The sequence below is a fragment of the Oreochromis aureus genome, linkage group 8 (assembly GCF_013358895.1).
Source record: "Oreochromis aureus strain Israel breed Guangdong linkage group 8, ZZ_aureus, whole genome shotgun sequence".
NCBI classification, from domain to species: domain Eukaryota; kingdom Metazoa; phylum Chordata; class Actinopteri; order Cichliformes; family Cichlidae; genus Oreochromis; species Oreochromis aureus.
Genome location: NC_052949.1, coordinates 22,161,459 through 22,184,904, shown reverse-complemented (window position 1 = coordinate 22,184,904; position 23,446 = coordinate 22,161,459). Strand labels below are relative to the sequence as shown.

Genomic DNA, 23,446 nt, shown 5'->3' with positions numbered 1-23,446 from the left:
GATGGTTTTAATTTCATTATCCATCCATTATTTCTGCACATATTTAACCATGTTGGCCCGTCTTGGTCTGATGACCCTTCTCTCTCATAATTGATCTCTCCTCCAGGGCAACACTGCTTAAAATTTTAAAGGGCAGTCTCTACAAGCTTTTTCTTATCATGAGCAGGAGGGTGTTGCTGTAGAATGAGCTGGTGCCCTTTTTCTTACCCGCACTCTTGTGCCCTGCTAGCAATTATAAACACATACAGAGCAAGCGCTCCATGAACTACGAGCGTGTAGATTTTTAAATATATGGTATGATTTTCTCAGGCGCTTAAGTGCCATGCATGATACTCCTTTATTACAGCAAGGTAAGGAATATGCAGTATCCATGTTTCCTCTGACTCTTATCTATACATAACAATTAAGCCGATCTCTGCTCTAAATATATCTGTGAATGTGTTCTTTCTCCTGCTCACATGGAGAGATTTGATTTGATTTACTGTAGAAATATCCTTCATTTTGACACATTTATGAAGATTCTAAGTCATTCTGACTATAAGATAAGAAAACACATAGCCTTGTTATTATTTCTATTAGTTCTTGATAGATGTCCTAAAAATATAGTCCCAACATTGGAATCAGAGGATTTAGCAAAAAGCAAGTCTTTCATAATAGAAATTAGACAGTTATTGATGAAGAACACACTTTTTCTTCCCTTTTCTATTTTGCTCTCCTCTAATTTCTCTCACTTTAACGGTCTCCTTCCTCCAAGAAGTGACTGATGCTGTAACGTCTGTACTCAGCCTGCTGGATCTGTCCTGCAGGCGTGCTTATAAAAGAGACTGACTGTGATCACTGAGGCTCCATGTCAGTTTGTGATGCATTTGTGTCATGGATACTGTAGTCATTAGGGTCACTGCCAGGGCAGAAAATAACAGGCTCTGGAAAGAGGACCGTGTCTAACTGAGCTCAAATTGTTCAGATGGCAAAATTGTCAACATTATCCCTGCCAAACATCAACATTACTGTTGTGAGCATGTTAGAAAGCTAATGTTAGCATTTACTGCACATAGCTGTGCCTATAATAGTCTTGTTTTATATTTAATTGATGACTGGCGACCTGTCCAGGGTGCATTTCGCCTCTCACCCTATGACAGCTGGGCTAGGCTCCAGCCCCCCCACGACCCTGATAAGGATAAGGGGAAGAAGATGGATGGATAGATTTAATATTTATTTTAACAAACTTTTAAATTGTTTCTTAGTCCAGCAAATCCATTTTTCCTGGGTTCGGGTTGTGGAAGCAGCAGTCTAAGAGAGAAGCCCACACCTCTCTCCTGGGCCACCTTCTCCAGCTCTTCTGGGGGGGACACTGAGTTGTTCCCAAGCCACAGATGGATGGACAGAAAAGCAAAACAATGTAGTATTACAGTGGTCCCTCATTTTTAAAATTATTATGGATGTTTTAAGGCTGTAAAACCCCTCACTACACACTTTATACACTTTTCTCAGACAGGTATGAACATTTTCATGCTTTTCTCTCTTATTTAAACACTTTCAAAGTTCAAACCTTCATAGAAAAATAAGTCCAGTATTATAGAATGAAACCAAAGATCAAACTCTGTGTTCAGGCCCAGAACATGGGAATAGAGCAGCTGTGAGAGAATTCAACATTAATGAATCAGTGGTACGGAAGTGGAGGAAGCAAGAAGAATCAGTTGAGTAAAGTTTGACTTATCTGACTGTTTGGTTTTGCTTAATGTGCCTTATAATCCTTGCCTTTAGCATGTCCATAAGTCCAACATTTTTGTGCAATGGTAGCATCTTCCTCTGCCTTTTGGGTGCTACCGCAGGTGCCTTTGATGGTGCAAAACATTTCGCCGACATTGTTGCGTTTGTTGGGGAGAAAAGCTTACAAACATACAGTACAGCACTTCAGAGTCACACTGCTAGCGATTGAAGATCTATGTAAATTTCACAAGCTGAAACCATTCTGTACTGTACAGGACCACAGCACGAGATTGATTGACAATAGTCTACAGCCAATCAGGACACAGAACACAATGCGCTGTAACAAAACAAAGAAAAAAAAAAAAGCATGCAAAATTGCACACAAAAAAAAAATTTGAGAGGCTGCGAAAGGTGAACTGCGTTATAGCGAGCGACTAAAATATTATTAATAAAATATTTAGTATAGCATTTAGTAGCATTTTGTGAACATCAAAATGAGTGAACTGTTGGAAATTTCCTGCAGGGCAAGCAAATAATTAAGCACCCCAGTGGAGTCAGTGCATGCTTTTCACAATTGATATGAATGACTTTCAGATCATCACACTATATGATTAACGCATACTAAAGAAAAAAGAAAGCTTGGGAAACTGTGTTACTACTCTTCCTGTCTGTTAGTTGACGGGCCATGTTTCCTCTCTTGTGTGGTAAATTATGTCTCTTTTTGACGTACATCTGCTATGATCAGTTTTTCCCCCCTCTTTGTAGTGCGTTATTAACACATCTTACCCCTCCCCTTTTGGTCTTGCCTCACTGCTACACCGTGTGATCTGAGGCTTCCAGATGCGCTTTGCACTCTGGTGATCATTACTGTCATAACAGTAAAGGGCAGCATCATTAACCTCAGGCACACACACACAAAAAAAACACACTTCTCTCCCGTGCCTCTCTCTCACTTTCTCTGAGGAATTTATACTGAGGTACAGCTCAGCTTTGGCACAGAAAGCAAGAACGCCATTTTTCTTCTGAAATTTTCATTAAGTGAGCAGTTGGAAATGATGAGTTTCTTGCTAGAGCCAGCACTCGCTAGCTCTAGCAAGAAACTAGCTCTGACTAGCTAGCTTTGCCTTGGAAGACAAGCGAGCAGCTGAAGTGTTGCGTGTTTTATTTAGAGCTGGAAAACTTTTAATGAGTGATGTTTGATTGTATTAGTAACACATAAACCTTGCTGGAAAACTTGGATATTCTTAGTTAAGGTTATTCTTCTTGGGTGCTTGTTTCCAAGTTCATATTTGAGCCAAATAGCAGTTTGGCAAGAATGAAGAGCTGGACAGCTTTTTCTCTCTCTCTCTCTCTCTCTCTCTCTCTCTCTCACTCCCTCCTTGTAATTCTGATGCTACAGACCTTGAAATAGGATCACTGGATGTTAGACAAAGGTGTCTTTGGCATCAGCTCGCTCCTTAAAAGTACACATTGCTGTGTGTAACAGATTTCTCCGACCACTCCAGAGGCGTCTTTTTGTGGCGTCTGCTGGGTTCAGCACTTGTGATGTTGTTATTACTGCCGCTGTGTTTTCTGCAGCCCCCACACCACTTAGTAGCATATGATGGAAAGAGCGATTATAGTCCCCTGCAGACAAAGAATCTCATTTAATAGATTTTAGAGGTATTTGTTGCTTTTCTCCCCGCTTCTTCATCTCACAGGACATGTGTGCTGGTGGTTGTTTGAGCAACTATTTTTTATTTTCCGCACAGTTTGTGTGTCTGTGTATGTGTGTGATTTATGCATATAAATTAGTGTGCAGTGGTTTGTTTTTCTAAGCGTGACATATTGTACAGTAAGTGTATATATACGTTATCTCAGCAGCACAGATGCACATGGGAAAGGTGCAGCACCAATTAGTCTTCTTCTGGCTCATCAGAGCGAGGAGTTCCACACTGGGAACTGTTAAGTGCGTTCCAGCTCGTATTAATGATACTCTGTCTCAGTGATGACGCCCTCTCGACTAGTATTGAGGAATTTCTGTTTTTAATTGCATAAGCAATTACTATGGTTAGTGATTTTTACAGTGATTTGGTTAATATTAAATCATGCATTTAAATGTGAGCTTGCTCTCTCTATTTAATATGTTTGGAGTTTTGCAACATAGTCATTTCAAAAGCACAGATAAATTAAGTCTGGAGGTTTTTGTGGCTTTGGAGACTTTTCATTAAAATTACGAAACAAAACAAGTTGGACACACTGCTCTTTTTTTTTTATCTTCATCTGGCATACCTGGTTTAACACCTTTTCACTACGGTTTAGTTTCAGTTCATTGGTAGCGATTGGGCAAAACCTTTAGACTTAAGCCATAAAGGTTTCTTGACTGGTCAATGACCATCTGACAACCACCGGTCACTAGGGACAAATGTTAATCAGCGATTGGTTGCAAACTGGTTGCTGGAAATTGCTGCCAGTCACTGTAAATCCGATTGCTAAACCCCTATCAATGTAAGCCTAGAGACTAGTCAGTGAACCTCTTGGTAATCACTGGTCAAAAAAAGTTTGTATTCCAGCTGGTGAGTGGTTGCTGATCGCAAAAAGGTAATCGATACTGTACCGAGAACCTCGTTGCAGTTGCTTCGGTTGCTAGTAGGTTGCCAAAGTTGCCAGTACTTTTCATCAAATATGCCAATTTGACTGCAAACACTTGGCAGCTACTTGCCAAGCTGTGGTAAAGCTGTGAAAAATGCACAACAAATCGGAACCGGAGAACGCTCACCTTCCGAGTTAAAATGTTTAGAGCTAACACTTTCTGTTTCTGGTTTATGTTTCACTGCAGTTTGGAGTGTAAATGTTGGATATTTGCAGAAAATATTTGCAGCACTCTCTTTGCTGCTGGTTTCACCTAGCAACAGCCAACAACCACTCGCCAACTGGTCATCGGGGGGGTGTCACCGTAGATCGCTTGGCCTATGTGACCTTACCTAATGTCATATGTAAAGCTTTCACTTCTCATCATTTGGGAGGGGGGGGTCCAATGTAGCTGCACCCTTCAAAATGAATGTTATTTATTCTATACCAAGCCTCTGTCTGTCAGAAACATGACACTGTAACCCCTTTCACCTTCTTATTGACCAACTTATAGGCTTTTGTTCTCACAGCTTGAGCTGTGTGCATGAGATGTTCATATTAGGGATATCTGCTTACATAGCCAAGAGTACTAAAAACTGTGAAATATCTTAGAGCAGTCTAGAGACTCAGCTTTTGGCTAGTAAGCATTAGTTTGTGGTCATTAGTTGGAATTTTGATTATGCACGTAATGTTTAGGACAAGCGGAGGCCTAAATACTTAATACCTTAATTTAACCTTACTGTTCATTTTGGACTAATATCAGTGTGTTCATTGGTGTCTACATATCTTTATATCTTTAAGTGTTGTCTGTGTATCTGTATACAGTATGTCAAAGTACCTTACTTTTGCTTCTTCTTCTTTTTTTTCCTTTTTTTCCCCAGTACATAAATCCAGCGCAGACAGAATTAGATACTGCAAGTAGAGGAAGAAAGACATGCAAAAATTGTAGGCTTTTACACTCATCGAGGATGTTGAATTTAGAGAAAACAGGTTTTACGCACACCCAGAAACTCCTCAGAGAAGATTGAATTCCCATCGCCGGGGTCTGTTGTCTACTTTTCAGCGGCAAGTGGAGAATCAAAATCCCAGCAGTGCTCTCAGCCTCGCCTCTCCTTATAGATGGAGTACTGTAATTAGATTTCTTTGCTCTCCTTCTTCTCTCTCCTCCTGCAAGGTTTATATTCTACATTAAGGATGAGCTCACTTACACACTGGGATGGATGAATGTACAGACAGACTTCTCTGCTGCCTTTGTTCACCTCCAAACCTGTTTATGTGTAGAGGGGGGAAAAAACAGCCCAACAAAATTAAAATACAGAATTTCATTGGAATTCCCAGCATTACTAGCGGCTGTAGAGTTGTACAGTAGGTAATTAGAAGCAAAGATAAGCCATGTACTGCTCTGCATAGCCCCTCTGTCTTTTTCTCTCTGTCTTTCACAGTCTCGCCCTCTCTCTCTCTCTCTCTCTTGCCGTTGGTTGTCTTTATCAGCAAGGGTTTTACTCTGTTCAAAAGTGAAGACACATTTATCACCCACTGGGAATTTGATAAGAGGGCATGGTTAAGCCTTTAACCCCATTGTTTTAATCATGAGCCTGACTAATGCTCTGCCTTTTCTGTTTCTTGCTCTCTTAGTCTGTCTTTGTCTCTTTTTCTAACGCATCCAAAGGTGGAAGTTGTTAAGGATGTAGCACTGGGAATTCAGAATGAATACCAGCGCTGCATAGGTCAAGATGTATCATTTCAGGTACCACTGCAATGAAACAGAATCCAGGAAAGGTAGTGCTAATAGCATAGTGAATGGTAGAACTACTAATAAAAGGCAGACTCTTTTGACTGTTGTCAGTGGACATTTCAGCTAAAAATGTGTTTAGCACTGATCATTTGTGCTGAGCTACCTTAGGTTTTCATGTCACCCCAGTGGTGCTGCTCCGGGCACGTAAAGCTGTGGGAAGTGAGTTCCCACAGATGCCTGCTGTGCAATTTTTTTATAATTATGACCTAAGTATTTGAAATCGCATGTCTGGAAGGTATGGACGGTTGGACAAATAATTCGACCATTAGCGGCTGGCTGCGTCCACTGTTGGTAGCTGATTTTTTTCTTTTTTCAAGTTGGGGTTTTATTTTATTAAGTTATTGCTCTCCCTCCTTGAGAACTGGCAGCATCAAAGTCTTTCAAGTGAGTCCTCTCATCAAACATTTAGCAATTCCTGCACCTAATCTGAAGCTGTCTGTCTGTGTTAGCCCTGTGATAGACTAGCTACCTATTAAGGGTGTGCCCTACCGTTTGGCCTAAGAGAGGTGGGATAGACTCTATCCCCAATGAATTGGACAAGCAGTAAATAGGGAATATGGTTGCATGGGTGGATGCATGCACTTGGGACATAGAAACTGCACGTATAGACTCAGTCAAATCTGTTACAGGTTAAATTTGCTCCAAAAGCCATTTAAAACCCTTTTTCCCAGTAGGTTTTAATTTTATGTGCACAGTTTCAGTTCAGTTTAATTTAGTTTTATTTCTGTAGTGAAAACTCTCAATAACCGTCACCTTTAAGGGCTTTATTTGTCCGGTAATAACTCTATAATGGAACCCCAACAATCAGACTTGGTGATAATGGGAGGAAAAACTGCACCAGCGCAGCAATGCAAAACAAGACGTTCTCTTGTTTTTTGGCTGTCGATTGGGGGTGACGGGAGTAGGATAGAGTTAAAGAAGTTTGCCATCAGTTTCTAAACAGGTACCATGATCGATTGTCACACACATTGCATATATAACACCAATCGCTGATTAATGGTGACTGCGTGCCTCCAGTGTCACCAGATCAATTCTAGCCAGGTCTACACTCTCCTCTGTGGTTGTGTCAGGGAGGACACCTGGGAGCTTCAGCTGATGGTGTCCAATTGAAAATTTAGATACATCAGTAAACCCAAATGTCTTGTCTCTAATCGTGCTGTTCACCAAACCTTTGTTTATTGCATTCTCTTTCATTCACCCCGAGATCTCTTCTTCCTTGCATGCCTTTGCGTGTTCTTTTTCTTGTTTTGTTTTAATCCCGTGCCAGTGTGTAGCTGGAGGACACAGGGAAGGGGATGCTTCGTGGTGACTAATGGCTGAGAGTGATTTATGAGGAACCAGAGCTGTAAGATGCTTCTCCATGCTACATCATTTTGTATCCCTCTGTCATGCAAATTATCAACAGCTTCTGTTTCATGATGAATTATTTCCCAGACCTGCACTTTAATGACAACCGCCCTTCAATACAAGCGCGCATGTTGGATGTTCACTCCTACGCATCCCCATTCTCACAGATGTGCAGATGACAGCTTTGTTCAGAACTACATTCGGAGTTTGTGTCAAAAGAGAACGAAGGAGAAATGGGAGAAAGGTTAGAAGGAAAATGATTCTCTTGGAGATTTTAACCAATGGGAGGCGGTTTAGCGGCAACATGGGAACTTGGCTCGCAATTAGCGAATCCAATCTTGTAACCTGCAAATCAGTGATCAAGAGATGAAAGGGAGATGATGGAAAGCGAGAAGGGGATGAAGAGGAGAGATTGATAGAAAGATCATAAACATCAAACCTAATTAGATGTGCACTGATGTTTCTTTACCTCTTTTATTCCTTTATTTCGCGGTCAGCATCTTATTAACATTTTAAAAGCACAAGGCTCTTCAGAATATTCAGAAGGATCTAACCAAATAAGAATAATGTAGCTCAGATGATTACAGCATAGACGAGTCCTAACACAAAATACAGTGCATATTGGAATTCCAGTCTCCTTCCTGTGCATCTTTCTGCAACCCCTGACTGGAATTCAATTTAACCCCCCTTCAAATTTGCATTCAATATGTTTTCATCACTCCGGCTGCTTACTCTGAGCATTTTCTGTCCATCCCCCACCTCTCTGTCTCCCCCCATCCTCCCCACACTCCCCACCTCCATCTGTCAAACCAGAGTCCAGTCTCCACACGGGAGTCTTTATCACAAAGAAAAGCACAAAAGAAGTAGTGCTGTTTGAAGACTGACAGGTAAATGGGATTTCCACAGAGACCGAGACAAGACTTGAAATTATCAGCACAAAGAGCCTCTGTTTTCATGAGGGCACCCACTTAGCAAGAGAAGGAAAGAATGCAGCAAAGCATGGCAAACAGACAAAAAAAAAGTGGTGAAATTGGACCTAATGTTCCTATAGTAAATACAATACTGCTATTTAACGTCCTTTGAATACTTACTGCTCTTCCTATCGCCATATAGCTTCGCGACAATTCGATTGAGCACAGTTTTATGTTCTATTCGTGGCTGAATGGGTTTAGTGTGGTATTGTCAGTGGTAGAAGAAGGATTTTTGTTCCCAATATATCGCAATGCCTAGAGCCATGGCACCAGCTAAGGGTTTACATCCCACCAGGCTACCCACGCCAAGTGAACTTCGAGGCACTTTGGATAACAATCAACAGAAGGTGATACGCAACTTTGATTGGAGTGAAAGGAAGTGAAATCAGTAGCGCATTGTATTTTGTCATTGTCAAATCAAGACCATTTTCTCAGAAGAGTGCCAGCTGTCATTATCCTGGAGACAGCAGTAGCCAACTGCAGTGTCTGGACGTTCAAAAGCTCTCCAGTTTTTATTACAGCAGAGGATTGCGGCTCTTGTTTGCTATGGCGTCCCCATTCTGGTTGAAGGTGGACACTTCATGAAATCAACTGCTGTGTTATTTTTTAAAGACTGCCTGTAGCTTACATTTCTGGAGTATGTTTCCAGGCATTATGTGGACCTGTTTGGCCGTTGTAGAGACTATTCAATCTGTCATTTTTATCTTATCTGTGTAGGTTTGCAGTCATATAGGTCATGGTTGTCTAAAAAAAAAAGAGAGATGGTTTCAGAGAGGATGAAAGGCTTTCTATGTCCACCTGGATAGGGCGTCACTAAACCAATAATAGTGGTGACCTATGACACCATTATCAATTATAATGCAATCGCAGCAGGTGGCATGTCTTCAAGAAAGTTATAAAGAAGTTAATTTAACTTCAAATCAAAAGCACTTGAAATCAGCATGTAGGGTTGCTCAGACATGAATTGAAAACTGCTTGTCTTGTTGGCTTTGATCACTAAGAAAAAAGCATGTAAGGCAAGTTGTACAAGGGTCGGGTAGTTCATGAACACTACTGCCTTCCAAATCCACAAGTACACTAAGGTCTGAGCGGTGTAAATTCCATCATGGGACAGTAAGCATGACGTTCGTGCACATATCCATGTTCCTGCCTGACCATGCAGAATCATCCACGGAGACTTTATTTTACAATGCAACAGCTACACATGCACCGCAGGCAATGAACTTCAAAGTTTAATAGAAATGACTAGTCGGTCATGGTGTCCCAGCTCTCCGTGCATGTGTCAGCGACAGAGTATAATCAAGGTTTAAATCCGGACTGGTTGACATACCACAGTCATATTGGTTGAGGAAACTGTTGCCACATGTACACCATAGCCCTAAACCTTTCTCTCACGTATCTGACAGAGGAATGTGTGAATATGCAAATGTCAGCAGTCAGATTGGACATTTTCCAGCTTTAACTTGCCAGTTTCCCAGTATACCAGACCTCAGTTTGATGTCTGGTTGTACAGCCAATAGTTCGGTGCATTTACCCACTAATGGATGAGCATCGTGTGTGGTGTTTTCTGACGCTCTATCCAAGTAGTCTCCTAAACTACACGGATTATTTATAGTAGTGTGAATATGTCTGAAGCAGACTATTTCCTGCTTCCAAAATTGTCTGAAGTTCAAATGTGAAAACAGCTTGATAGTCAGTGACTGAGTAAGTAAGTGGGTGAAGGAGGAATTCAGACAGGTTGTGTCAGGACAGAACTATTACTCACTACTATGACTTATTGGTGATGTTATTGGTTAACACGTTTTATACCAGTGGGGTGAATGATTGGGTAACGAAGCAGAATGAATGGTTTATATGAAAGGAATCTTGTGAACTATTTTTAAAGAATTTGAAATAAAAAACTTAACTTTTCATCTAGCGCAATTACCATTTCAAAACCCAGCCTGCAAGTACAAAAATACAGAAAAAATAAACAAAACTTTTATTGGCAAATGTTAACTTGGATTTAGCTTGAAGCATGATATTTAGTGCCATTCATTTTTAATCATACCACAGAGAGCATTTCAACCATGTTTTTAGTTGTGTGTCTGAAAGAACAGATAATAGCACCATAGCTGTATCTCTAAATCGGTTTAAATGGTTCATATGACTGCAACTTCGGTACATTCTTGAAAAGCTGCTAACGTAACTGTGAATTTGTGTCTCCACTGCTAATTTCCCTGCTGTTGCTGGTGCTAAACTCAGTCCTGAAGTGGTTAAATTGTTTTTGTTTTTTCCAGGTTCCACACATTCACTTTTTGACAGACAATTTCAAAGGTCAGCTTCATCCTCTGACTGCATTACAGAGATGCTTTCGCAACACCTTTATTCTATTTTTTTCAGTTGTTTATCTTTTATTCATACAGACAGTCTTTTAGAGATTGATGCTTTTCTGTCTCAGACAGGCCATCTTTTTCTCTGAGTGTTTTTTAGCAAACAAGGGCCCGAGTGGAGTCTTTGACTTCTAAAACCATATAATGATACTTCTGTGAAAGGGGTACACTCAAACGAATTCGGGTCAGGGTAGGTGACTGGGGCTTATCTAAATTGTTTCTATGAAATTGGTTTTGCTCTGTGAAAGCCACTGGAACAATCCCACAGAGTAGGCTGATCCATTTCCAAAACATCCATATTTTCTATTGGACCACTTCACATCAAATCTCAGCTATTTTTAAGACCTTTTAAAAAAGAGCCTGTTGTGTGTTGTGGTGTCCTAAAAGAGGTCTGATAGTCATGCAAAAAGACTTGTGTGTTTCAGTGTGAGACTTGATCTAAGGGTGCACCAAGTCTCAGACTAGTTGATCCATACCACGCTCAATTTCATTTGACCTCCAGAGCCCACTGTGCTTAATCAGTGTCACCACTTAACCGTACCCTGACCAGCTTAAAGGGATTCTCAGGAGTGCTTTAGTTGGACTAGAACAAAGTACGTGTCTAGCCTCAGTAGCCTCCATGACACATTACTGAAAACTGTGTTAAATAATTGATATGTCTATCACGTGTGTCACCACAAATGCAACACTGAAAAACGCAGAGTGTAATAACAAGGAGCGATAATCTAAAATGAACCACACTTGGGAAGCGTTAGGGTTAGGAGTAAAATTGGGCTTCGGCACTAACCGAATGTGAGTAGGACCTTGAAGTCGATCATTTCTGAGATTTTTTAATAGAAAACTAGAAAAAAAAATACTATTTTATTGATAAATATACATAGACTAGTCTGCATTTACATCTTCCAGCAAGTTGATGCATTTTTATAAAGTTAAAATGACTAATAAAAATACATAGGAGTGGGCACCGGTTTGTGGCAGCTACCATGTTTCCCCACCATATTTGAATAAAGTGGCGGGTAGGACATCTCCTTTGAATAATTGTGTTATGTGTGTGGCCACATATGTAGTACACCAAAAGGTGGAGGAGAAGAGAAGTTGTGAGCGTTTGCATGCTGTTGAGGTACATTTATAGGTATTTGTGTCTGCACCTTCACACTCAAGATATGAAGGATCACACCCATGTTTTATCATTTCAGATGGGGACCCCTTCACCAAAGAAATTGACATCTTAATAAAATCTCATTCTCTTCCTTCTACACCTCAAGCCTCATCTCCTAAAATGAAGTCAGGCCTATTGTAGGTTTCCTGCGAATGGAGCCTTAGCTTGACGCTCAGCTTAGTCCCTCTTTCCATATCCAAAAAAAACAGTCCTTGATAGTTTCTCAATATTTATTTCAAAAGTCCAAACAGGTACACAGCAACAGAATTCCAAATTATGAAAACTTATAAAGCTCAATTCAAAATGGATGAAGAGAGATTGCGAGGTCAAAAAACCATGTGGCTCCACTCTCCCCTCACCCAACTTCCTGTTTTTTCTTCACTATCAAAATAAAAGCATACATTTCAAATTAAACTGCATGTAGGCTCCTACACCTATAATACACAAAAACCTGCAGACATGTGCTCAATGACTTATTGTCAGCTGATTAGACATGTGACCCTCCCATCTCCAGATAGCTGACAACAACAGCTGTTTATAAGCTAATATTATGGTAAATGGTAAATGGCCTGTATTTGTATAGCGCTTTCTAGTCCCTAAGGACCCCAAAGCGCTTTACACAACCTGTCATCCACCCATTCACACACACATTCACACACTGGTGATGGCAAGCTACATTGTAGCCACAGCCACCCTGGGGCGCACTGACAGAGGCGAGGCTGCCGAACACTGGCGCCACCGGGCCCTCTGACCACCACCAGTAGGCAACGGGTGAAGTGTCTTGCCCAAGGACACAACAACCGAGACTGTCCAAGCCGGGGCTCGAACCGGTAACCTTCTGCAGGCGAACTCCCAATAACTCACCTCAGTATTGTTGTATTATATTATGTCAGCTAATGTTCTCTGCTTCCTAAAAGTCACATTCAAACTGTAATCAAACAGTTTGATTACATTCTCACAGACTAAATTTAGTGTTTATTCCTATCCTCTGCAAACAGTGTCCAACAATTTCAGATCCACTTCAAGGATAGTTTCACTAATATCAGCTATTAACAGCCAACAGAGTCTAACAGTAGCTAACAGCAGCAATAATAACTTACCAACACTTTAGCATATCTTCAATAACTCACCTCAGTATTGTTGTCATTGGTTAGAAGCGAACTTCTCTGACTCATTGAACTGTGTCTCAGAGTTTTACATCCTCCTCCAGACTAAATAATAGTGCATTAATATAAACTCTGCATTGACAGCTCAAAGGTAAACAACTACATAAATTGGGATCTCCACTGGGCTCCATTGAGCAAATGTTGAAGGAGCAGAAACAGACTGTGTTGTTGCAGTATATTACATTCTAAATGTAATGTTTTTGATTATCTCTGGTGTTTTTGGGACCATGAGTTTGCACCATTTATGAACGGGTCCAATCAGTCCACGAAGGCGTGTCCCGGGTTATAGATGTGTCATTGATCGAAACAAACAGTTAGATAAGTCAAATGTTATTCAACTCATTCTTCTTGCTTCCTCCACTTCCGTACCATTGATTCATTAATGTTGAATTCTCTTGCAGCTTCCTGTGTTGTTGCAGTATATTAATGACTAACCTCGTATTATTCATGGATTATCTCAGGTGTTCTCCTGACTGAAGTTTGGTCCGTTTACAGCATCCTGCCATGTGATTGCATTTCTCAGTAACCATCAGGAACCCTCGCGTTAACTTTTATCAAGTGGAAAAAGGTTAGCGTTCATCCTCCAGCTTCACTGTGTTTATATCATGCTAACATAGCTGTGTCGCTAGCGATCACGTAGCACATCATTATATACCAGCTAGCCCAACTTCAGTAACCCTACAAAAGTCACAGTTGTTTAGTTTTCTGTCTTCATTTATGTTGGAAGTGATAGCAGAGTTGTAGGTTTTAATTTTTTCAGGAATCTTTCAGTCAGTACACGCTGTATCATGTTTAGGTGGAAACTAGCGAGCTAACTTCCTGCTAACTTCTAACTCCGTTAAATTTAATAAATTCTGTTTTCATGGATGCCTGGATGTTAAACTTAATTATTACACCTGGTAAAGAAGCAACGCGAAAGATGAAAGAATTTAGACAGTTTTTAGCTCTCAGTGATGCCGCAGTGTTCGTTTGACTTTGAGACCTGAAGCGGACGGAGTTTTGGACCCAGATTACTCCGAGTCCAAGAGGGTCCTGACTACGGTAGCCGTAATGCTCCGACAATCCATCAAGCGGTGCGGCTTCATAGCTTTCCAAAGTTGTACTAGAACATTTTTTGACAGATTTCTGAGCTCCGTGTACCACATAAAATCTGTTCAAGGTCAGTAAGCACAACCAGAATTCATACATAAGGCGCACCGGATTATAAGGCGCACTGTCGATTTTTGAGAAAATTAAAGGACTTTAAGTGCGCCTTATAGTTTGGAAATACAGTACAATGTAACATAAATCGGTCATGAATCGGTCATCTAACTTTTACTAAGGTTTAATGCCTCTACAACAGTCTTACTATAGCTTTTGTAAAAAACAGCTTTTCTAATAGTAATGTGGACTACAGAACACCACGATATTAATATATCACAAATGTTTTACATACATGTGAAGGAAGCGCACTGCTGCTGCATGGTGGTGGTGTTTTGCGGCGTGTGTGGGATGCGGATCATCAGCGATGTGGCGACAGAACTCAGACGCGCTGACACATGTACATATGCACACTTACACACTCCCACGCACTTTATTTAGCAGCATTAATCATGGTATCTTTGGAAGTTTCAGAGGAGGTTCAGAGAAACCATTTCAGCTTCAAAAAGATTTTTTTTTCCTTCCCCGCTTTCTCCCGCTGGTTCATTCGTCATTATTATTACAGGATTAATCCTCGTCTCTCACTTCTTCACTATTGCCATCTTAGCGTCTTCCTCCCACCGTCTCATCTTTCTGAGGTCTTATTTTTTTCTGAGGTGATGAAGAAGTCGCATCTCTCATGTGGATACTGTAGCAAATCCAGCATTTCCACAGTCAGCCTCGATAACTGAGTCATCAGGTGATGCAATCAAACATTTCCCCTGGTTCACATTTCTGTCGCTTCTTCGCTTTGTTGTCATTCACGGGGTCCGAATAAATGTAGATGAACTGTATAATTTCTTGTGGGATAGATATAAAAACACTAGCATGGGAAGCCTGCAGCACAGAGCACACACATACTGATAATCATACAGAATAATGAGTACATGCTTTGCCCTACAGTCAGAGAGGGCATTTATGGCCTTTCAGCCCTTATGTAAAACACATAAAATAAAATAACAAGGACACACACATTTGCAAACACAGGACTAGACAGTTCTGAGCCTGCTCAGTTAGTCGGTCACCTGGAGAAGTGGCAAGGTTACATGAAGGCTGGTATTCCTGGGCACACAGATGTAGCTGCAGGCCCACCCACAAGTCACTGAAGGGTTGGACACACACGACGCTGTTCCAGGTTTTTATTGGAAATGAATTTAGCCCAGGCATACACCCATACAAGCCTTAAATCATCCATTCTCATCTACGGCGGATTAATTATTTAATGGTCCATCATGTGCAACCGCTGTCCTCACACAGCTCCGAATATTAATACAAATTTAGGTCACATTTGTATTCTGCTGCTGTTTGATTATGCAGAATGGCGGACTTGATGATTCAGGGCAATTTCACGGTGCAAGTAGTATCAGCGGTGGATACACGAGAGCTTTCTGGGAGGGATCTTCCTTGTCTTCGTTGTGCAGATTTCTGAGACAGACCGATGTCTTTCTCATGAACAGGCTGAAATTTGTCCTCTTTTGTTGCCAGTTTTCATTATTTTTTTGGCCGGGTGTCTCTCCAGAGATGAGGCAGCGAGCAGCCAGACTTCCCTCCATGGAAACACTTGCCGTTGGAAAATAGAGCAGCTCGCGTTTTCTGCCAAAAGGCGGCTGTAAACTAATTTCAACCCTCCCTCTCACCTACACGTACGTGTGCAACTTGCAAACACAAGTACATTTAGCTCCAGAAAATTAATTCAGGGGTTTGAACACAAGTATCAAGTGAAGCATTCAGGATTTACAACCATCTTTTTTTCACAGTCACCCATTTTAAAGTTTAATTTCACCTATTAACTTGACCACAAATTAGTTTTAAGTACTTTGAGGCTTTTTCGCAGGCAACTAGTTTTGTGTCACTTAGCAAAATGTGATGAAGTGATTGATTTGACCCTGACAGAATGTTTCCTGCAACTCCTGGGTTGCTTTCACAGCATGCTTTGGATCATTGAGCACCGGTACTATGGAGCATCTCCAATCACCTTTGCTGCGTTTGCTTAATCTGAGCAGACTGTATAACTCTAAAGCTGCTTGTGTCCTTGTTAACAGTTTTTATAGTTTGTACCACATCATCGATTATAAACTTTTGACAGATTCCCTTTGGAAACCACAAATACCAAAGTCGTCACACTTGCTCCTCAGTGTTTTACAGATGACGATATATGGTTGCCATTGTAAGCCACTCCATGGAGTCTTCATACTTTCCTTGATCCTTGATCTTAGGCCACTGTCACATATATCTAGAGACTGATTGGTGACTGGTTGGCATGGGCAGCATCTAATATGTCCTTTCTGAGCTCCATGTTGTGATCATTTGTGATCATACGCCACTGTGTTCATCCACGGCCATCCAGCATTTTGTTTTCTTAGAATGTACTGAATTGTTAATGTGACCACTCCTAATCTTCTCTGCTTTCTCTGGTGGATTTCTGTTGTTTTTTAAGCCTAAGGATAGACTTTTTCACTTGTACTGAGAGCAGATTTCAAATGTAAATACTACATTTGGGATCCACTTATAACCTTTTACCAGCTTTTGAATCAATAATCCAATTACCGCTGGTCTCCTGACCAAAAATAATTGCTTTAAGCTCATGTTAAGCCAGTATTCATTCTGAGTCTTTATTCATTATAGAACTGTAGCTGAAATATTTTTGGAAATGTCTAAGAATTTGGGGACCTACTGTATTGGACCTTATTATATCCTAATATTAAAGCATTAATCAAGCGTCACCTTATCTTTTCTTATCTAAAATTCTCCCCCTCAAATTCATATTCTGACCTCGTGTTTACCCCTCGCTCAAGTGAAAATTGGCCAGAAATGAGAGGAGCTTGCTTAAAAGTCCAATTGTTTCTCCCCACAAACGAGAAACAAATTTGTAGACAAATACAACCTTCACACAGAAAAACAACTTATCTTGCACTCCTCATTCAAACTGAGGCTTGTTTGGCGTGCCATTTTAAGTGTGCATTCATTTCAACTGAAGTGACACAGCATGACTGCCGCAGGGCCAAGCCAAACCCTCACCATTCTATATAATGATGCTGTTTGTAATTGAAATCAAATTGAAAATCGTGACCACCCTAATGAAAGTTTCCTATGTGACAAGTGGAAGCTTCCACAGTTTGCTTTTTTTCCCCCTTTTCTCATTTCCTTCCTCCCTTTCTGAATTTCCAGTGTTGAGTCTTTACATCATATCATGTTTTTTCTTTTTTGTCCCTTTTTTTCCTGCTGTACATCACTGATTCTTCACCCGATTCATCTCACCTTTTAAATGTTGCTATTCTGCTTTTGTCCCCTTGTTTTTTTGGGGGGGGTTTTTTTGTTTTGTTTTTGATCACGCAACTAAAGTGGATGATCGCAGAATTCTGTCTTTGGTTAAGAAAAATCCATTCACAATACCTAGCCAAGACACACTGCCAAAAAATGCAAATACAAAGGGTTTATAGCTAGGTGCAAACCACTGGTTACACTCAAGAACAAGAAGACCTGACAGTCCTGAAAAAATCAGCTAGCACTGCACTATGAAGTGCTGACACAACGCATACTGCAAAAGCAACCTAAAGAGTTTATAAAGGCCAAGTCATTCGCATGATTTCAACCAAATAGAGCATTTTTTCAGTTATTAAAAACAAAACTGAATGTAGAAAGACCCAGAAACAAGCAGCAACTGAAGGCACCTGCATGCAGCACACAGGCCAGGGAGGAAACTAAAAAAAGTAGCAAGCAATCAGGGGCTCTAATCTCTGTTGTTTAAAGCTAATACTGGTATTGGTCTTATATACAGTATGTGTGCTGATCACCAGTCAAGAGGTGTTGCTAAGTTGTATATAAAATACAATGCTGGGAAGCTATTAAACAGTGACTTTTAAAAAAAAATTATATCACTGACCTAAATGATGTCACCTTATTCCTGCCTTTTCAGTGATCGACGCAGATGACACATTTGCGTGCTTGTGCTTGTTAAGGATTGACCATGCTATATATGCCCTCAAAGACAATTTTCTACCAGCCATCCAGCAGTGATTTGGTGACAATCTGTGCATTTTCCAGCATGATGGAGCTCCTTGTCACAAGGCAAAGGAGATAACCAAGTGGCTCCATTTTGCATCCATGGCCAGAAAACTTTCCAGATCTTAATCAAATCTATAGTCAATCCCCAGAAAGCAGGTGGGCAGGCAGAAGCCCACAAACTGATCTACTTCAAGCACTGATAAGGCAGGATTGGTTCATCTAGGATTTGACCCAGAAGCTAACGTTCAGCATCCCACAGAGAATTGTAAAAGTTATGAAGAAGAAGGATCAAGGCTGTAAATACAGACTCTTTGGATAAATGTGATTTATTTGCCAATAAAACTCTAAAAGCTGTGAAATATTTGCAATTGTTTTTCACTATATCATAGGAAAATGTTAAAAAAAAAAAAAAAAAAAAAAAATCTAAATAGAAATTCATAATCCAGTGTCAGCCTAAAAAATCTAATATTGTTCTGGCTCCAATTTATTGTAAATTCAGCATCCCATACCATTCACCACTTCCTCTCTTTCCCTCCTCGCTCCAGGGGTGAAGGCGGTCTTCTCTGGTCATTATCACCGTAACGCGGGGGGCTGCCATGGTGGCCTGGACATGGTCGTAAGCTCGGCCATCGGCTGTCAGCTGGGAGAGGACACCCACGGAGTCAGGGTGGTGGTAGTGACTGCAGACAACGTCATCCATCGCTACTACAGCCTGGAGCAGCTGAGGGCGCGAGGCTTAGACGAGGACCTCAAGAAACTCCTGCAGGCCTGAGCGAACACTCAAACAACAATGAAGCTGGGTGTTTTGTTAACCGACTAGTATATTTTACATTGTTTTCAGTAGGGATGGGTATTGATAAGATTTTCACGATTCCGATTCCGTTTTCGATTCTGTTTAACGATTCGATTCTTTATCGATTCTCTTATCGATTCTTTTTAAAAAAGGAGAACACTAAGGTCGATTAGCTTAGAACTTTGTTTTATATCTTCTCTTTGAACAAGATAGAAATTTAGGAGTAACATGGCCTTACAAACCCAACAGTGAGATCTTAAGAGATCCACAGCCTACGGCTCTTCAATGGGGTGTCACAGGATCCCCAGGAAAAAAAATTGTAAATGTAAAATAATAAAATAAATATTCTTCTGTAGCAATAACAAAGTATAACATAAATTATTCTGTAGCAATTACACAAGAATATCCAGTAATGTCTCTGCCTACAATTAAACACATTCACTTACCGAAAATCGGGGGCATCTGCTGTGGCAAATGGGTGCAAGCCTTTGACCACAAACTTAGTCACTGCTCGGTGACATTCGTCTATCCTGGTCTGAAAGGAGACGCTACCGGTAGACAGCAGCGAGAACTGCCAGCCAGACTCTGTCTCTCTCATCATGGTCACATAAATCCAGCGCACAGTAATGGCAGGATTTGTAATAAGGCAGATCGTGCTAACATAATATGCACTGTTAGTTGATTATTTACCTGCCATATTAACGGGAGAGGACGTGCAAACGTTACCGCTGCTGCTGGGTTGAGATTCACGAGTCCGGAGCGGAATTAAAAACACGACATTCATTTAAGGTTATCGCGTGTTTTGTGAGCAAATGCTTTTGCATATTCGTAGTGTTTCCTCCTTTAAATGAAATATCTACTTTGCAAGTATTGCAAGTTGCCCTGTTGTTATCCGTTCTCGTAAAGTATAACCAAACTTTTGAGCGTTTGAGCCGCTTAGGCGCCCTGCCAGGTAAATGACGCTCCGCAACGGGGTGACGTCATTCGGGGTGACTGGAATCGATAAGGGAATCGTTTGCAAAAGTGGCAAACAATTCCAAGGAATTGAAACAGTGGGAACCGGTTCTCAACAAGAACCGGGTTTCGGTACCCATCCCTAGTTTTCAGCACATTGTTGCAACGTGCTACAGTATTATGAGATCACTTGTTCTAATCAGACAGGAGATTATTCTTATGGTCTACCAGACCCAGATTTGGGTTCTCCAACGACTGAATCATCAAAAATTCTGTTAGATTCATCAAAGTGAAAGCAACATAATTTAAATAGTTACAAGAGAAGAAAAGCAGTGAATTCAAAGCCAGCAAAAATGTCAGTCACAGGTAGTCAAGTGTACAGAATCTTCCAGTTTATGTTGTCTTGACTGAATGTTTTCTTGCAAGCATCTCTTGGAGGGTTAGATGTTATCTGTGCTTCCCACTCTCCTAAAAGCACCACACAGAGATCTTTGAATGTGTTTTAAGACTCGTGGGTTCTTCTATTGACAAGTACAGACCTCCTGTATCTGAAGTAGCATCACATCCTCAGGCACTAGCTCGGTCTGTCTGTGCAGTCCACTGCATGTGTTATGTGTGTGACTTTGAGCATATCCAGAGTTTTCCATCTTTAAAAGAAGATTCCAACTTAAAACAGTGAAGCGGGCTTGGGCTTTGTTTGCTCAGTTTGCCTTTGGAACGTTCCAGAGGCATGATGGGAGATGTAGGACAACAAGAGTATGTAAAAAGGATGAGACAGAGGGAGGAAAGGTCCACCTCAGCTCTTGTTTCTTTAATGTAATCAGCTCGAGATTGTGAACAGTTGGAATTTTCCTTTTAATGTTCCTAAATTGTATTCTTTGCTCTTCCTGCAGTCTAATGACTTTTTTGGCCATCCTATGCAACCTTTAACATCACCTTATGTGTGTATGTGTTTGTGTTTTCTGTTTAATGTTGTACATCTGTCATCTCTTTGTTTGTAGCCCCCCCCCCCCCTCCCTCTTTTTTAACAGTTATTAAGAGTCTTTTAATATAAGTTGACCTCACAGATTGTTCTTTATCATTGTCAAACCTGACAATCTCACTTTTAACTATGACTAGTTTTAAGCTTACTGGTTTTTCATTGGAACAGTAAACAAATACAATTGCTGTGACCACCTTAGAATAAAAAACAGACTTGCCCATGTTTGAACATTTATACACTTGAGCTGCAGCTCTGGCTCAGGTTTGGAGAGAAAGTAAACAGTGAGGTGGATATCTGTGTGATAAAATGGAAAAACTGCCAAACAAAGAAGATCTCCAGGCCAGGACTTCATGTTTCATGCCGTAGTCGTTGTTTACAAATGCAGAATTTAGACTGAAGCTTGATTTTCATTTTTAATTCCAGCATAAGCTCGCCACAGACATGCTAACTCGCAGCCGAAACCTGCTCAGACGGGAGTGGACATTAAAGCTCCACTCTGCATATTCACATTCATATTCATATGTCTGTACAGATTACACGCTGCGCTACTTAATGTGCTCATAAAGGCAATTTAAAGCCTAGCGTGGGGGAATGGTGGACCCCGCCACTAACAAGGGAATCTAGATGAATAGGTGATTACACAATGTAAATAAATTGGATGGCAAAGGAATTGAGACCATAAATAGTTTCTATAATAGCTCGTGATTTAATCACAATCTCTCGAAAAATTTAAGATGGCATATTACCCATGAATGACTCTGTAGTGCGAGTGTTGCAATATCCACCGGTGGCTCCCAGTTACGATTTTATTGAAGCATAGATCAAACTGACTGTGATTTTCTCTCGCTGTGATGCGGCTCAGATGAAAATATTTCATCATTAGGCTGGAGCTTGAGTCGAAATTTACGACGCGGCAGCTCACACTTCAAGCACACCTAGTTCGCTTTAATCCGCACACGTCGGCGTCTGCGCCGCAAAGCAGACCTGGAGACGTAAATAAAGAAATGAAATGCAATTGTCCGATGAAAGCCAAACTTAAGGAGGTGTCAGACCGATGATGTGACGGTGCTGCGGTGTGTCGGTGGGAGGACAGTATTTCCTGACCGTTTAGTCACAGTGTTAACAGTCGACTCGCTGCAGGCTTATTTGGGAGCCAACGGTCCTGGAATTGTCTTTTAAAATGGATGTTTCTGAAACTAAATGACTTTCTTTGTGAGCCCTAAATCACTCTACTCAATTACACTTTCCACACACAGACTCTCACACTCTCCCTGACCGACTGGGAACCTAACAGAGTTGTCATGGCAACCATTTAGCAACACATCTGTGTGTGTCTCAGAGAGAAACTGCGAGTGTCGGAGAGAAAGTCTACTTACTCCTCGTGTGTGTGTGTGTGTGTGTGTGTGTGTGTGTGTGCGTGTGTGTGTCCCTGGTCTGGTGGGTACTGTAGGTGATTTTCCATTGGCGATGTGATCACTGACCTCATTTCACACTGACGGATTCTGTCTCTTTTCCAAAAAGTCGGCGTGCGATAGAGGGAGGAGGCGGCATCTGAGAGGAATGGATAATGAGCGTGATGTGTGAAAGACGACTGAGTCCATCTCCTTCATTTCCTGTCTGAGAAGGAACCTTATGTCCTTATCTATTTTTATATCCTCCCCGGTAGACGAGCTCAGCCACTTTGTTCTTTTATCTGTTTTGAGGATGTGTGTCTAAATTTCGTTTTTGTGCACGTTTCTTCCATAAATTTTGTGTGTGTGTGTGTGTGTGTGTATATATGTTGGGGGGTGGCATTACACAACTTTGACTTGTTCCTGTGTTGAATTCTAACGAATGACCATACTGAACAATATTACTGTGACAGCCAATTGTATTTTTATAATAAATGTTGATTTTTCTCTAACAGTGACTAACTCTGATTTTTTTTTTTCGTGTTCATTCATTTGTAGCTGTTACTACTTTACAAGCTCAGCTCACACAAACAATTTCTCATGCATGTGTCTAAACAGCAGTGAGATGTAGTGTTTACTTGTGTTATACAAGAACTTTGGACACTTCTGAAATCCGCTCCAAGGAAACAACGTTGAGCCATCTCTGAACTACTGTTATATTTTATACTTTTATTACCAAGATAGGCCAGTTTCTTTTAGTAAACAAGGCGTATTTTTTTAGGAAGTAGAAGTAGTACAAGTAGAAAACGGTTTAAAGGTGCAGTCAGTGGCTACTTTGTTACACGTGTTCAAGTCCTAATATCAGTCAATCACATGGCAACAACTCAATGCATTTAGCCACGTCAACATGGTCAAGACGACCTGCAAACTTAAATTCCATTTATTCAGAATGAGGAAGAAAGATAGTTAAGTAGTTTTGAATGTGGCATGGTAGTTGACCCAGATGGTACCA

At 40.9% G+C, this 23,446-nt stretch overlaps 1 protein-coding gene across 1 annotated transcript in view; it reads left to right on the top strand.

Annotated features, from left to right (window-relative positions):
* The window catches only part of cpped1 (calcineurin-like phosphoesterase domain containing 1), a 39,062-nt gene extending 19,795 nt beyond the window's left edge, over positions 1–19,267 (top strand). The window contains exon 6 of the mRNA XM_031748863.2: positions 18,860–19,267. Coding sequence (XP_031604723.1) covers positions 18,860–19,086 — 227 coding nt within the window. The 3' untranslated portion in view covers positions 19,087–19,267. The remainder of the gene's footprint in view (positions 1–18,859) is intronic.
* The last annotated feature ends 4,179 nt before the right edge of the window (positions 19,268–23,446 follow it).